Source organism: Lagopus muta, chromosome 4 (genome assembly GCF_023343835.1).
Source record: "Lagopus muta isolate bLagMut1 chromosome 4, bLagMut1 primary, whole genome shotgun sequence".
Taxonomy (NCBI): domain Eukaryota; kingdom Metazoa; phylum Chordata; class Aves; order Galliformes; family Phasianidae; genus Lagopus; species Lagopus muta.
The window spans coordinates 37,235,841-37,252,971 of record NC_064436.1 but is presented as its reverse complement, the minus strand read 5'-3'; the positions used below and the strand labels follow the sequence as shown (position 1 = coordinate 37,252,971).

The window sequence follows — 17,131 nt, the reverse complement described above, 5'->3', positions numbered from 1 at the left end:
ATCAGAATAACATTATTCCATATTACTGGTTCCAGCCAGAACTATGTCTCATGTATCAAAATTCCTTATGCAGACACATCTTTACCCATGCACATAATGTAATGAAGAGTGTGCATCCATTCCTTGTCACAGAGAGCATCACTCAAAAGTGAATATTTACAACATATGATATTCAAAATATAGGTTTCAAATGCAGGGTAATTTGAAGTTATCAGATTAAGAAGTCCTGTCTGCCCTAGCAAAAGCCTGCTTTTTCTAGTTGGTGTGGACAAAATAATAGGTTGCAAAAGCATGCCTGGTGTTGAAAATATATTGGACTCCCAACTCTAATCATAAGGAGTAACTGAAAATAATATAGTTCTAAGATGTCTGACTTTTTAGGCTTACATGGCTCTTGTATTAATGTAACTCTTGTTTTGTTTCCTAACCTGTGTTAGAATGGATATACCCCTCTACACATTGCTGCCAAGAAAAATCAGATGCAGATAGCTACCACGCTGTTGAACTATGGGGCTGAGACCAACATTTTGACCAAACAGGGAGTGACGCCACTTCATTTAGCCTCCCAAGAAGGTCACACAGACATGGTGACATTGCTTTTGGAGAAAGGATCCAATATCCATGTGGCAACAAAGGTAACTCACAGCTGAAGGCAAAGTGCTATCTATGTCAAGAGTATCCAGGAAAATACAAAACACAGTGTGGGAATGAGGTCATGTCTCAGAAATTCTCCACTTCCTTGTATGCATATTCGAGTGTCTGCAGAAGTGACAAAGGTGGGCAAACAGTAGAAATGAGGAGAGGATACATAGGAATGGCAGACAGATTGATCAGTTAACCTGTATCATGTAATTAATAACTTTACTGGGTAGCCCACTAGAGGAGCTGCAGCTGTTTGCTGTGACCAGAGAAAAATGACGTACCACCTGCTCTGGTGGAGAGGGAACGGGACAAAAGAGGCTAGATAAAATGGTTTCTGAGGCATTCAGAAAGGTGAGACAGCTGCATTTTTGTTGTGTTGTAACCTTGCCATCTATTAGCTGTGTCCTCATGGAGATAGGCATGTTCCTCAAGTTTTACATTAGATCCAAAGGATGAGAAATGTAAAATTCTGGAGTTTGCAGGTCTATGGGTTGATTTAATTACATGTAACAGAAACCCGAGAGCTGCAGTCCAAAATAATTTAGTGCCAGCAAAGGCTCTTTATTATCATAAATCTTACTCTTTAGCCATCTTGCCAAGGTTAGGAAAAGAGGGACAAATAACATAACAACAGTATTAGTGGAGTAGTGAGTGGGAAAAAAAGCCTCCTCTGGAGGATCTGTCCAATCCTTTGGATTCTCCTATGGTTATACTTGATAGGCCTACATAGAAGATAAGTGTAGAGAAAACCTATATTTTCATAGGTCACCAGATTTATACAGGCATATACATAAATTTTATTTACCTTAAATTGAAAGCCTGTAGTTTTTGTTCATACGAGTCAAAATGAATGGCTCAAGTCTCTCATGATCTAGCATTAATATAATATGCTATATAACCAGTAAGAAACAGTGTAGTTTTCATTTCTCTCAAAAAGTTTATTCCCTTCCTTGTTCATGGCCAAGCACCATGTGTGATCACAGTGAGCTTTCAGTTAATTACTATATCTGTTTCCTTGGCATCTTTGAGTGAGATCTGTTTCGGGATTAGTTTCTTCATTCGGACTCTTGCCTGCAGTTGCTAAGGTTCCCTCTCCCATCTGAGTGGGAGGCACAGCACGCTAATTTATTAGTGGGACTCTCAGCTTCCTTAGTGACGTTATACTATAAAATCCAAGTGTGATCATTGATGCCTGAAACATTTACTCTGTCATTACAGTGATGTAATTTCTGTGGAGCTATTTGTCAGCCAGACAAAAGAAGCATCAACTCTACTTTGTTTAAAACATATATTTAGAAGTTATAGTTAGAGTCTCTCCATCTTTTAAAGATAAGCGAGAAAGGCTAGATTTGTAACCTGAAGAAGGTTTTATTTATTTATTCATTTATATTATGTATTCCATTTCCAGACTGGACTGACATCCTTACACCTTGCAGCTCAAGAGGATAAAGTGAATGTAGCTGAAATACTCACAAAACATGGTGCAAACCAAGATGCTCAGACAAAGGTAAATCATTTAGTGGCTACTTGTCTCCAGTGTGCCAAAGGATGCTATCATCATAAAGGAATATTCCACTGAGCTTGCAGTTTTATTTCTATATTCTCTTGTAGCTTGGTTATACTCCTTTAATTGTGGCATGTCACTATGGAAACATCAAAATGGTGAATTTTCTTCTCAAGGAGGGAGCAAATGTCAATGCTAAAACAAAGGTAAATAATTTTGCATTGCTTTCTTGTGCTCTTAATGTGAACTTATTTATCAAATGCTACTGATATATACCACTAAGTACCTTTTTCATTAGGAAACTGTAATTGTTGAGTAGTAGATATCAACATTTTTTGATCTGTGGCTATAGTGGAATGCATTGTGTCTGCTGCATCACCTTTTTCAATGTTCACAAAAGAAAAGTCAGATAACTCTTTGGGATTATGTAAGGGAATTGGTATTTTTGTGTGTGCGTTTTGTTGTTTTCTCCTTCTTTTCATTTGCAACTAACAAGTTTATTTCTGATTTCATTCACACATGGCTTACATCAGTGTAATGCTGATGTGTTGCCAAACTACAATTCAGAAACTGGGTGATTTCAGATTCTCTCTGATCTGTTGGGAGAAGAGTGGGAAAAATTACTCACAATCAAAGCATGTGTGACATGACTTTGATAAAGGAAACATCAACAGTGGGATAATGCATCTTACTCAGGACAAGTTTGTTTCTTTTTTTTTTTTTTTTTTTTTTTTTTGATGGGGAGCTGGTTATGCTATTATCGGCTGATTCTGCTGAAGTGGAATGTAGCCAAATACTGAGTGTAATCCACAGGCTTTAGCAATTTTTTTCCAATGTAAACTGGTGTACATAACAAAAAAAATGTCATGCCTGTGGATCAAGAAGTTTATATCTCCTGAGTATACAAAAACAGAGGTTCTGGTGACTACATCAATGTATTGCACCAAAGATGTTATCACATCACTCTTATCCAGGAAGTGAAGGCTACCCTGGAGCTGGTAGTCTTCAGCATAGTTAAAGCTGATGTCAGGCAATAGCTTATTGGTATCTCTTGGGATCAGTATGAAAAAGTCTGTTGATATTGCTGATAAATGTACTTAGTATTTGTAAAATCCATACCAGATCATAAGCTCCTGGTCATTCTGGCCAGCTTTTCTGTTCCCAGCTGTCATCTTTGAGATGGATTCATTTGTCTGAGTATGACTTTTTCACTACAGCGGTCACTGTCAGCAAGAAAAGAAGCAAGTAGCAGAGCCAATTAAAAAAAAAACATAAATATGCTCGCCCATCTTTCTTTAAATCACCCCAAATCAATGGGTAAAAAACAGAGATTCCAAAAGAACTGGCAACACTACTAGAAAAACAGCTGATAAGAATTAATAAAGCAGACATTAGCAGGAGCCAAATGGTCGCTGCCAAAACATTCAGCTGAGGTGTTTGTAGGCTAACTAAAGGGACATAACATACTTGCATGTTTAGTGTTAAGCCCCACTCTGGGTATTTGGGGCCACTGGACCAGATTCTGACACTAGTTCCCTCAGGTGTTTCTCTTATATAGAAAAATTTCATTAAAGTACGCAAGTATGGCAGTATGGGGCAGTGATTCTCCAAGTCTCATATCAAGGGACCAATAAAAATACGGCAATCTGTCAGCCGTTACTGTGGACTCAGTCTAAAGAGCGAATCAATCCTGGCTGGATTCAGGATAGGCATGTTACAGAATAAATTACCTCTAGTGCCTCCAGGATGCTTTATGCTATCTCCAGTGAAAAATAATACTGCTGGGTTCTGTTTTTAAATGACTGCACTGATACTGAAGATAGTAGATTTTCTTTGCTATATGATTTACAGTAAAATTCCCCTTTAATTTCTTAGTCCATATGTGTATTCTGTAATTATGAGAACTGTATCTGTTCCAAAATATCACTGTTTAATTAGTAGCATAAAGCATATATTGAGTTGCGTAAGAGATAACTGAGTGTGCCTCTCAGAGTCTGCCCTCAGGCTGTATCTAAGTGTCACTGAAACTGACTTAGTGTTTTCTCACAATATAGTTTCCACTTGCTATCAAACCAATTTCAAGTATTTTGTGATGAATTGCTTGACTGGGTTTGCACAAAACCATCTCAAATCAACTAGCTGAAGTGCACTTTGGCTGTGATTCTGTATGGAGTAACACAGAATTAATCTCTGGAGCAGATATCTATGGAGTTAAGTGTATTTGTTAATACAGAAGTTGTGCACACATTTTTCTGAGTAATTACAGCTTGGCCAGGCCTTTTGAAGTCAAGATGAAGCTAACGTTGATTGACATTTTTGATAGATGCTCTTAGCTTTTTTTAAAAGCAAATGTTATCGAATCACTGCTGTTAAAAATTATATATCTTTACATTGTCTCAAATATTTCAAAGGCAAACCTTAGGCTTCCTGTAGGAAAATGAAGATCTGAGAAGGAGAGAATGTTCTCTGCTTCAGCTATGATTCCATGTGTCTAGTATGCAAATTATGCAAATTGAATTTTCTAATCTAATTGCTGGTGATTGTTTTTCTTCTTTATTTGCTTTTATGGTAACCACCATGGATTACAGAATGGGTACACTCCTCTCCACCAAGCTGCTCAACAAGGTCACACTCACATCATTAATGTCCTTCTCCAACACGGAGCTAAGCCCAATGCAATCACCACCGTAAGTGTGAAGTGCTTGTGGGAAGTGTTTCTCTGGATAGTTCCTTTCTTTCCAGGGCTAAAGAGCAAACCTTTGATTTGGTGAAAGTTTTCTTCGTACATCTATTTGTCAGCTGTGTAAATGTAATGTTCCTTCTTCTTTTCATTATGCTCATAGGGAAGTTCATTTATAACTCACTGCAGTAAGCTAAATGTGAGATGAAGAAACTGCTTTCTGAGTTGCAGTGTCAGGTTGGCCATGCCTACTTGGTTTAATTGCCTTCTGCCTTGATACTTCTGTCTCAAAATTGATATATTGCAAGAATTTTTGTATAAAAATTAAGGGCAAATCAGAACCTGGGTATCTATGAAATCCAAATTTCTATCCCTCTCTCCATTGGATCCCTGTTTCATTTTCTTAGTAAGTTCATTGGTGTTAATGCAAAGACCATCAGTAACTTCTGGCAAAGCCTTTTCTAAGGCCAGGTAGGAATGCAAATTTCCTGTTTCATATTGATGTTGTTATTGTCCTCTACTTGGACAGTGTTGAAAATGCATCCAGGAAGTTCAAAACACGTGTCCTTCCCCAGAGTTGCCCGGGTTACTATTATTCCAGCTGCATGGAATAATCTTGTGTGAAGTAATCCAAGATAGCAGTTTATGTGCCATGATACAAAATCTCAGTATCCAAGCTATGTATCAAAGATCCTAGACTGTGTTTATCGTCAAGCAAGAAACCCTTGCAGTCAGCTTCTGGGACTAAAGGTTCTACTAGGCACCTTCAGTGTTCAGTCTTGTAGTTTGGGCTGTTAAGCCGACTCTTACCCAAATCCAAGGAGAGTCTCAAGGCTCTGCCCAGGAGTTTGCGTGCCTTTTCAGGTACTAGCTCTGTTGTTCACACATTGCTACTTTTAAGTTGACGTAAGAGAATTTCAACTTGCAGCAGCTGACTAGGGGATATGGGAGTGGGATATGAGATGTTACCGTCACACATTAACAGTCATGTTATTTGTTCTGTGAAGATCCTTACCGGTTCTTTTTGTGCTGCTGACTCGCAAACCCTACGTTGCTTTACAGTTGCTGTGGTAGTCTAATGCACAGGAACTTAAACTGTAGATAACTCAACCTGGTACTGAAGGAGAGAGAAGGGCTCGGGCTGATATTCTGCACACAGAGCAGCGGTATTGCAAGAGAAATCATTCTGTACAGTGGCTTTCCATGTCTCCCCTAGTAGGCCAGCATGTTGTTCTTTAATTCAAAATAATACAAAACAGTTCAAGGTGCAACTCTGTATGAAGAATCATGGAATATGCCCCTGCTCTCCACTCCCCAGGCTGAGTATTGCAGGTCCACAGACTGCCACATCACACAGAGCCATGTGACTTAGAGCAGCCTCTGCAGACACTTAAGCTGAACTGGCTGCCAGTCATGTTGGTTAGTTCTGCTGGGAAATTATACCCTCCAAAGAATTCTGAATGATTTAGCAAGTTTCTGATACTTGAAGTATTTTTTTGTGTGTGTGTGTGTGTGAGAAGGTTCATTAATCTTGCTTCCTGTTGTGTCTGTCTTTTTGCTACAGGGGAAATGCTTCTTGAAATAAATTACCATGGACTCTATTTTGAGGCAGTTTGAGTAGAATTTTAAATGCAGCGAGACAGATGGCAATCTTAATTACTGTTCATTTAAAATGAAAACTTACACTCTAGGTTCATAAATTTGAATTAATAATACTTATTCTCAACCTATTTTAATGTTCTGTGTGATGAGCTGGAGATAAATACGCCTAAACAATAAGTGAATTACCATTTCAATGTGTGTTTACTGAATAGCATGTATCTAATAGGCATGTATACTGCAAATAAGTTTATTTAAATGGAAAACAGTTTCCAACCCCCAAGCCTTATATAGGTTTTCATGCTTGGTACATCATCAGCTTTTGTGTACTATTACAGCATGTAAAATTGAGTTGTAAAGAGGAAAAGAATTGTATGTGGAGAATAGAGACGGAATCTTGTATTCCTCAAAAAGGACTGCACCAGATAAAGCTTTAATAGTTTCAGCTAAAAGTGGAAGCCTAAGATTTTAATTTTTTTTTCTTCAGAAGAGTCTCTCTCATATAAAGCAGTTTATGCAAAATGAAACATGAACTTCTGCAGACGAGGCATTCTCTGCAGTAGAATTTGACCATCTAAGGGTTAAACCATAGCGCGCTTTTTTTTTAAATGTAGACTAGCAGGCGGATGTGTGTGTTGTGTTACCATGGTAACCAGAGCTATAGTCTTAAAGGAGTTGCAAAGACAGAGTCAGATGTAACAGTAAAAAAAAAAACAGTGATTTTCCTAGGCTGCGCCTTGTTTTGGATGGAAATGCTGGCTCATGCAGTGTTGAGAGTGATCTCATTGGTTCACATCACAATCCTCCCTCTCATTTCTCTCTCTCTCTTCCCTTCTCTTTTTCTCTTCAGAATGGTAACACTGCCTTAGCTATTGCTAGGCGTCTGGGATATATCTCAGTGGTCGATACGCTGAAGGTTGTTACGGAGGAGATTACTACCACCACAACTGTGAGTTTGTAGATGCATTAAAATGTCTCTGTTTTTTATTCAGAATGTTGTCTTTCTCTTCTGTGCTCAGATTCTGCACAAACCTGTTTTTATTTTCTGGTCCAAGTCCCCCTTTCTGTTTGATTTTTGCAAAAGTGCTGTAGTGCTTTCAGTATGTCTTTTAAGCATGTAGAAGTATGTGCGATACATTAGGTTTTACTGAGCCGAATAACAGATTTTATGTGCATACAGATGGAAAACAACTATTCAGGGACTGAGTAAAACTTTTTTTTTTTTTTCTGGAGATGGGTCTGAGCTGCAAACCCAAACTTTCAAGAAGTTTGTGAGCTGTTTAGATCTTTCCTGCCTCTCTGTTTGTCTTTTTACCTCTCCCTTTCAGTCTCTCCTCATGTTTCCACGTTTCTTCTAACACCTGCTGGGGCTTTAACATTGCAGCACACAATAGCAAGCTTCTTAGTGTTTGGACTGTACCAGCCATGGATTGGTGCCAAGCTTAATGTTGTTCACTAGATGGCTCTGAATCACATCGATCATTTCTTTTACTCAAATGGATCCTGTTTTTCCAAAATATGGAGGATTTTTTCTGTATGTGCTCAGTATTCTGTGTTCTTGATAATCTGTATTTTGACTTCAGAGTTCATGAATAATAGATACTGAACATCAGCCAGATGGTACTGTTCCTTTAAGCCAGGAAAAACATACATTCTGACAATCTGGAAGGGGAGGGTTTTCTCTCCTTGGACTTCTACCTCCCATTTATGACTTTTTGCATTTAGGAAGGCAGAATGTCATAAATAGTGTATCATTTAAAAAATCAATTTTAATATATACTTCCATTACTGCATTTTATCTTGAAACCTTGTTATAGGATCATTGTTTTTGTTTTTTTAAAGCAAGAAAAACTAGAAATTTAGAAAACATATCAGATCTAAGTGTCACCTAGGAGCTTACAGATGTGAAAATCCACAGATTACTGGTAACTTTATTACTTAAAAGATGCCACTACTCAATTAGGGAAAGGGCTAGGGGAAGAAATCCAAGCTGTTTTGTAAAAATACATCCATCCCACGAAAAAAAGGAAAATAATTTTGATTTTGCTGCATACTGACAACAAGTTCTACTGATATTTATTAAGGAAGATGGAATAAAAGCAGCGTGGCATAGGGTTACAAATGGAGTGAGCCATAATTTATTAATGACCTGCAAAAATCAAATCGAGTTAGGTTTGGACAAAGAATTCCAACATAGTTCTGGAAGTCTCTTAATAAAGATTGCATGATTTTGTTAATACTTATGTTCTTATTTAATCATATAACATATCTCACATGTACATGCATAAGCACATACATATCTGTTCAAAGATTAAAAAAAAACCAACTAGATAAAACTTTTCAAGAAACATTAGCTCTGTTCTTGGGAGCAATTTTTTTATCCTCAGATGACACTTTGCTATTCTCTGTGCTGTCTTGCCACCACTTTCCATTCGTGCCTGATGAAAGTTGTAACGTCCTTTCTATTGTACGTTGCATAGCACTGTACAGCTTTGTACACTGTCATATACATGTCATGTTTTGTAATAATAAGAATTCTGCTGTGAAAAGACAGCTGTGAGTTATTTACTTTAGATAAATGTTTCTTTAAACTTAGAGAGTAGTGGACTTTTCAACCTATTACCAGATGCTTGAGGTCTATGATGGAATGAAACACTAAAACTTACTTGCATAGGTGACCTCTTAATACTTGCATATGAGAGACATTTGGAATCTTACACTGTGTCTGTGCACAAAGCACCATTTTTAAAAGTCAGATGGGAACCCTCAATAAAATCAGCACATTTTTCAGAATTGTATTTGTCTCAATCTTACACCTTGGGGATATATAGAATCTAAACCACATTATTATTGATGATGATTACTGTTGACTAAACGTAATTTTGAACAAGTGCTATAAGGGAGGGATAAATAGCAGGTGCTCTCAGGCACTCCCTGCAATAAAATTCTCCAGACAGTAAGGGTTAGCTGTTGCTAAACCAGAGCATGGCTCTTAGAACTGAAAAAAAGGAACTGTCACCATAGCTACTTCATTCTCTAAGGTTGTAGTGGAGTGATGCATGGAGGATTTTAGAGAGGTTGGTTCTTTATTGATATTCAAGTCACTGGCATTTAAGATGAGGACAACATCTTGAGTGCCAATGGTCTAACTCTGAACAAGTTTTCTTACTTACACAAGTATCAGTGAACATGAATATAAAGCAATAGAGACAACACAGTGTATGTATTTTTACTTAGTCTAAAAATGGATAGGAAGTCGATCAGAATAAGCCAGGCTTTCAAAAGGTTTACTCTGCAATTAAGTTTGGGGTTATTTGTACAAATAGACATAAACTTCCCATGGACAAATTAATACATGAGGAGCTTTAGATTTTTAATGTTGTTCTGCTGTAGAGTAAGCAGTTGCTGAATGAGCATATAGTTTTATACACATACATCTGAATTATTCTACATGAATATAATGGAAGTTTTAAATGCAGTAGCTTAAGTTGAGGTATGTAGTTGAATTCTCAGTGGTACCAAACAATGGTGATTTGAGACATATGCACTGAGCAATTTGCAAAGTGGGCCATTCATGGGATTAGATGAGCATTTCTAATGTTGAGAGTATTTGACCTTTTTTTGACGTGTCCATAAATTAAAAAAAATAATAATCTAGTGCTGTGAAAGATTTTCTCTAAACAAAAAATAAATTAATTCCCAGCTTCTGATGGGAATTTATGTAGCATTAATGATCCTATTGAATTAAGTGTTGCAGAAATGCCATTACAAAGCTTTTCTTCTGAAATATGCAAACACATCCACATTCATCGATTCTCTTTTCCAGACCTTTTACTAGTTTTAAATTATGAAATAATGTTCTTATACTGAGGGGAAAATCAGGAAATAAAATATTGCTACTTCTTTGTCAATAATAAATAATAAAAATAATAATATCTGAGATTGTGTCTGTACAGGGGCCAGGACACATCTAATTTCTGAATAAATTGATATTGTGATAAATAAACCTTAACTACTAGGGTCTGCAGATCTAAGTAAATACTAAGACAATATACCCAAGGTACATTTGATTTGATATTCTGTACACATAGCTTGTGACCTCTTGTGTTTATAGCATCCTTTCACTTCTGTATTCTTCTAATGAAATTGATTTTTTTACCTAAGTTGAAGTGGGGAACCAAGTTTCCTTGAATAAATTTTGGTCATACAACAAACTTACAAAATGAATATTAGTGACTCTTAGGCAGTACACTTTTTCCCCTTTTTTCAGAACCTGATCATCTCCTGATTTTGTTTGTCTGTTTTTCTGATTTTTCAGTTATTTTACATGAATAGCATACAGTATAGAATTTGTCTTACACTTAGATACAATTACAATGGCAATTAGAATGCTAATAAATTGGTACTTACATACATACCAGTACTTTGCTTGAAAAATATACAGCCCATTTCACTTGGTTTATTTCTTTAGCACAGTGTCAGTGATTCCTCTCATATTTAGAATGAATTGTATTGTTGAAGAGATGAGGTCAGTGTCACATGAACAGCACCTTGCTCTGCACCTGTCACAGCTGGTTTTGACACTCTAATGCCCTACCTGCTGCCTCTCCTTTCTGTCTGAGACAAGCTATGGCAATGCAAGGTGGGACATCAGGTATATCAATGGAGGCATTTAGTGAATATAAACTATTTTTTCAATGTGGAGCATGTGTTACAAAAAGCAACAGAAATGAATGATTTAATGAATTGTGTGTAAGAATAAATTTAGGGGTTTAGGGGTAAATTGGGGTTTCCATTTGAAGCAAATGTCATTGACCTTTCCCTTTATCTCAAGAGGGTGAACTGAAAACTGCTGTCATTTTAAAATATATTTTCAGAAATGTAAACCATACTCTTTAAACACATCTCCAGAGTAATCACAGTTGCTAAGTTAGTTAATTTTGGAAGTGTAGTATCTTAGAATAATCGAAAGTGCCATCTTTGTCAATTTGTTAGAAATATAGAAATCTGAGGCATAATTTGGAAAGACATGATAAGTTTGATGTCACTGGGCATTTTCCCAAAGTCGTGCTGCGTGAAGTCCTCAAGATTTGGCTGACATTAATTATCACACAGATTATATGCTCTTTCACTGCTTCTGCATATAATGTTAATTTATGCTTGATAGATACCATCCCCAATAGGGAGTGAAATATGACCTCAGAGGGAGTTCCACAAGACACCTGTACTCCTGACAATCCCCTCCATGCCAGATGGGCACATCTGCTGCTACATATCTTAAAGGGATGATGTGATTTCCCTCTGCAGTTCCTCAGTAAAGCTGTCTGACTGCAGATCTGGGTGGAGCTAGGGAAATATTTATTTTGCTGTTGTGACTAATGCTGTTCTGATCACTGCTGTTATTTAAGTCCCTGGCATTTTGTCTCCGGTATTGTAACACGCTGAAGAATTTCCTTTAGACCGCTTTCTTACACGTTGCACTTTTTACACTCTTATTAAATTCTTATCTCCTTCTCTAATGTCTGTCTTGGCACTAAAGGCACTTGCCAATCCCTATTCTTAATTCAGTGCCCATGAGCATCTTGTGTTTTCTTCTGGAAGACATTTATGCAGATCAAATCATATTAAAAAACATCTTACAACATAACCTGCTCTGTTCTCTTGCACTTAAAATGTCCTTTCAGCTCTACTTGGTCCATGCTTGCCCTCTGCCACAAAATAAGAACTTCCAAAGAACTTTGTTCTGCTGTGCATGCGATCTGGGGGAATATGCAGGATTTATTGAATGGATATAATTAATATGCAGTGTAGTCACTTTCAGGGGGAAAGGGAAGAAGGAAATGTTTCAAGTGATCTGTGTAGCTTGCTCACATCTTTTTTAGTTTAAAAATTTCACATCATTCATAACTTCATTTCCAAATGCTTTACTGTTTAATAATTTCCATATGCCACATGCAACTTTCTGAAACTTTTCTGTAGACATTACCTAATTCGTTTTAAAATCATCTTGGAAACATTGAACTGAATTGTTCTGCATGCAGCACTTATAAATAAATTTGCTCAGAGCTTGGTTTTCTTTCCACTTTTCTCTCTAATCAGCTCAATATCTTTTGTTTTGTGTGTTATACTTTTCTGACAGAGCCTTATACAAATGTTAACAAATGTTACCTTATACAGTACTGAGAACAGGAACTTCTAAAATAATGATGAAGAATAATGTTAAGGGGATGGGAATCATTATAAAGTGTCTCAGCAGGTCCTACTGCTGCTGCTGTTGAAATATTCTATGATAGTATTATTTGCTACTTCTTTTGGTGTTTAATTTGAGGATTAAAGGTTCTGTCTTTGCAGACTGTAACAGAGAAGCACAAGCTAAATGTACCCGAAACAATGACTGAGGTCCTGGATGTTTCAGATGAAGAAGGTGAGCAACTTTGCTAAGTTTCTATTCCATATCACTTATGCCACCTGTAATATAGGCATAGGATAGCTGCTTAAGTACTTGGACATCTTCATTTAGCAGTGCTTGATGATCTTATGTAATAACTTTTTTTTATGATGTAGTCATTATGGCATTTGAATAAGGAAGCCAAAAGTCAACCCAAGCCAGAATCCTGTTTCATTTTCACAAAAACAAACAAACAAAAAACAACACCCTTACCATCTTATCTGAACCAAATCAGCAAATGAGAACATTTCTTGACATTTTAAAATTGAAATGTAATGCTCTTCTAAAGTTGAATTTGGCCTTCTCGTAAAGAGGAATTTAAGCAGTAAATATTTTGGCTCGCTGCCACTTATTTCAGATACATTTACCTAGGAGTTTTGTTTAATTGGAAACATGCATGTTAGAAGATGCATAAGGTGGAAGGTGAGGAGTTTGTTCCCTAGAGGGGAGCATTTGGCACACGCAAGTCACAGATGGATATGGCATGACATAAAGTAAGAACATACTAATAACTTGGCACTTTGATCCCGGACGTTGCTGTGTGCAGACAAGAGGCATATGTTGTATCGCTTAGCTAAGTTCCCAAAAACTTTCTGTGAACTTCTGTAGGGACTGATAAAGTACTGTGGTTTTAAAGAGAACAGAACTAAGGAAATAACTTAAAAATGTCCCTGATGAATGGCAGCTTACAAATTTTAATCACCATAGCATCTCATGAATGCAAATCTTCTTGCAAAAAAAGTAATTCTAAGTTCTTTTTGATGATTAATATTATTAACTAATATTATAGTATCTTACGTATGACATTTCATTGTTGCTATTACTGTTATTATTCTTTTGTATAAATAATTTGTAGAGTGACAATATTTCGAAAAATCCAAAGGTATTAGGAACACAAATTGAAGGTGTTGGTTGGTTGGTTCTGTTTCTTTTCTTCTTACAAAGAGCACAAATCTGCTTGTGCTTGTTCTAAATTGTACTGGACGTTAATGGCATTCAGATTCCTAAACTCCTCATATTATTCTGAGAATTATGCTGATTAGTGAGTTACATTCTTGAGAAAATACTGCTCCAGATACTGTTTGTTTACTTATTTTTTTTAAATGCTTGCAAAACTTCAAGTGAAAGGAACTATGTATAATTTTTTTAATGCTGAAGACCTGTAGCATCGCATTCACTTTGATTTCATTTCCTCTCATACTTGTGAACTACTCTCTAGCCATCTTAAATCTGGAAAGCATAGTGTGTTTTTCTGCTTCTGCAGAATTCATATTTAGGGCATTCTTTTTTCTCAAGTGAATTTATATGTTGCACAGCCTTTAAACACTCTGATGATGAACGCTTCAGTGATGGTGATGTATATAATGGCACAGGTGTCATTAGCAGAAATTCATGGAGTAAGAATTACAAACTTTCTCTTTTTGTTTGACTTGGTGTGTTTGTTTTTTGTGCAACAAAATGTTGCTTAGTCTGGGTTCCTAACACTGCTCCTTTTTGTTACTTTTAAAAAATGTGTCTTGGTGTGTGTTTCCTGAAAGGTGGGAGGAAGAAGAGAAACCAGAAAACCCAAGATTTATTACCTGTATTTTTAGTTAGTTGGCAGAAATTACTGTGGCCATGCAGCATGACTAATGCTCTCCAGTGCTTTAAATTAACATTCTCTACTTTCTGTTACTCTGTGACACATACTGTTTGTCAATAGCCAGCTGATACCATAGAAGTACTTTGGCATGTTGCCTCTCAAGCCTGTGCTGAGCACTTGTACTGATGAGCACCTCTGTGATCCTGCTGTGGGTTGCCAGGCAGGTTTCCAGAGTTAAAGCTCTTCATGCCATTGTCCTTGTAAAAACAGTTTCTAGAGGCAAAACACCAAGGATGTTGCAAAAATTGGTAATGTGGATGGTATTTATCACAAGAGCATAAAATATCTGGGGGCTATTTGGAGAACTTCTTAAACAAAGAAGATGAACCTTTTAGTGATTACGTAGTCTTTCTCAGAGGCTAGCAAAAGGTTTCTGTAATACTTGTTCTTGACAGCTTTCAAGTGGCACAACATGTTCTGAAATAAATTAATATGACAGAATAAACCTGTCAGCTGTAATCATACAATGATAAAGTTGAATGCAACAAGACTATTGGAGCAAATAAATATTTCAGATCCCGTTGTGGAACCTCTTTATCATGGGTGATAAGAATTCTGCATTTTGCCTGGGAAACAGTTGTTTTCTGTGGTTGGTATACTTTTACATTAGCAGTGCAGCATTCCTACTCCTAAAATCCAATCTTGAACCATATAGCCTATCAAACAGTTTGGCATGTAATTATTTTCACATATCACTTTCACATTTAGCACTTCGCACTGTTATTTGGAATTGTTTACCTTTTACTGTACCTTAACATGGTTTTCCCTTTTTCTCTTTGAACACAGCAAGGTGATATTTTTATTTTAAAATTGCTTTTGATTTGATTTTTTTTTTTAAATTAGATTATTTTTTTTTTTAATGTTGTGTCAGAGTTAAGTACAGAAGCAGGTGTGCCTTGTTATGAATACACACATGCACATGTGGCTTTTTGCTGCTACTTTCAGTGTACTGCATTCAACCACAAAGAAAGAAGGAAAGAAGGAAAGGTTAAGAATATGGTTCTCCTCAAGAATTAGAACAGCAGTTCAGATTCTTACAGGTGTAGATGTTAAGTGATGTGATTCCTGAAACCTGTGTCTGTGCCAGAAGAGTTGCCTTGCATGGATACAGGGGTAAAGGAAAGAAATGTGCATTTTTATCACTGTATGTGGTTTTGTCATTTGTCTGTATTACTACAGTGTGTAGTTTCTTTAAAACTGTTGCCACAAAGGAAGTAATTTGTACTTGATGTGTCCATACAGCAATAAAGGACAATTGCTGCAAAATATCATTTAAAGTGTATTTGAGTGAAATCTGCAGATTTATTGAAAGTAAGCACATGCAGATGTTTCTGTTAGGACTGAGCCAGTGCAGACACACTGTGAAATCTACGTTTACTTTTTTTTTCTTCATACATTAATATTGTATTGAGGAGCATGTTGCTGCTTGTCTGTACTCACTTCTTATATTACTTTAATGGTAAAAGAACTTCATGGACTACATGATTTACCTTTGTGATGCCCATCTGAGGCAGAACAAGAAGTGTAGCTCTCCATTTGGAACTTGCAGTACTGACCAGTAAAATAGGTTATTGAAGAGCTCTTGTTTATGTCTATCTGGATTTCCTTATCTCCAATTCAGTTTTCAATCCAATTAACTTCTAACAGCTTTGGTTTCACTGTCCCTTTGAGAATAAGTTCATAGGTGTAACCACACATTTCTACATCGTCTGTCAGCACAAATATTTCAGCATGTAGTTCTGACAAGCTATTTTTTTTTGGACAGACTATTCTGCAGGCAGAATGGAGTAGAAAAGGTGAAATAGAAGGTGAGATACTATTGTAGCAATAACATGCCGGAGGAGGCAGTTCACACTGCACAGATCTTAACTGTGATCTTTCAATTGCGGAAAAGGTTTAGACAAGAATTGAGCATGCTATCATGTGAAAATAATCAATGTAGTCTCAAAAATGAGATGGAATCTTAATAGCCAAATTTAAAGCATCCCTCTTAAGAGGAGTGCTTGTCTGAAGGTTAGTAAAGATTTATCACAGTGCCTGGTTGAGACACGAAGTGTTGTGTTGTAACTTCGTATTTCTTGGAAAAATAAAACAACCTGCAAGTAATAATCTTAAAAATAAGGTCAGTGGGACATTAAATTTGTTAAAGTGTTCCTAAAAATAGAAATAGCATCATGTCCTTAAATGATTTAAAAGATTAAATATAAATGCGTACAGTAGTGACAAAAAAGGTTTTTTTTTTTCTTTTTTTTTCTTACATGGTACTGTTGACATTATTTATTTATAATATATTTTTTATCCTTCTACCTGAGCAAAAGGAACATTTCCTTATTTATTTAGCCTCTATGTATCAGACGTGCTAATGAAACAGTAAATTTGAGAATTGGTTGCCTTTTTTTGTCTGCATCTTGTCAATGCAAAAGATTCTCAGTATGATAGTAAAGTGATCAGTTTTTCTCCTGTAGCTTTATTGATATTATTGCTAGGAGCTGTAAAGAAAAAAAAACACAACAAAGACTTATTTGGATTTGTCCATTGAAATCTTTCAGACAGAATATAGCTTTTTTTAGTATCTGGTATTGTCATTACAAAGGAATTAAACTTGCTTTTGTTAGG

General features: G+C 36.4%; 1 protein-coding gene across 15 annotated transcripts in view; it reads left to right on the top strand.

Moving 5' to 3' along the window:
- The window catches only part of ANK2 (ankyrin 2), a 178,113-nt gene that overhangs the window by 95,419 nt on the left and 65,563 nt on the right, over nucleotides 1–17,131 (top strand). For 11 of the 15 annotated variants that reach the window (XM_048943219.1, XM_048943222.1, XM_048943218.1 and 8 more), the window contains 6 exons: nucleotides 438–635; nucleotides 2,051–2,149; nucleotides 2,254–2,352; nucleotides 4,735–4,833; nucleotides 7,276–7,374; nucleotides 12,777–12,849. In XM_048943219.1, the coding sequence (XP_048799176.1) occupies nucleotides 438–635; nucleotides 2,051–2,149; nucleotides 2,254–2,352; nucleotides 4,735–4,833; nucleotides 7,276–7,374; nucleotides 12,777–12,849 (667 nt within the window). Of the gene's footprint in view, nucleotides 1–437; nucleotides 636–2,050; nucleotides 2,150–2,253; nucleotides 2,353–4,734; nucleotides 4,834–7,275; nucleotides 7,375–12,776; nucleotides 12,850–14,189; nucleotides 14,271–17,131 lie in introns of all 15 variants that reach the window. The other 4 variants (XM_048943211.1, XM_048943212.1, XM_048943215.1 and 1 more) reach the window with 1 other exon arrangement.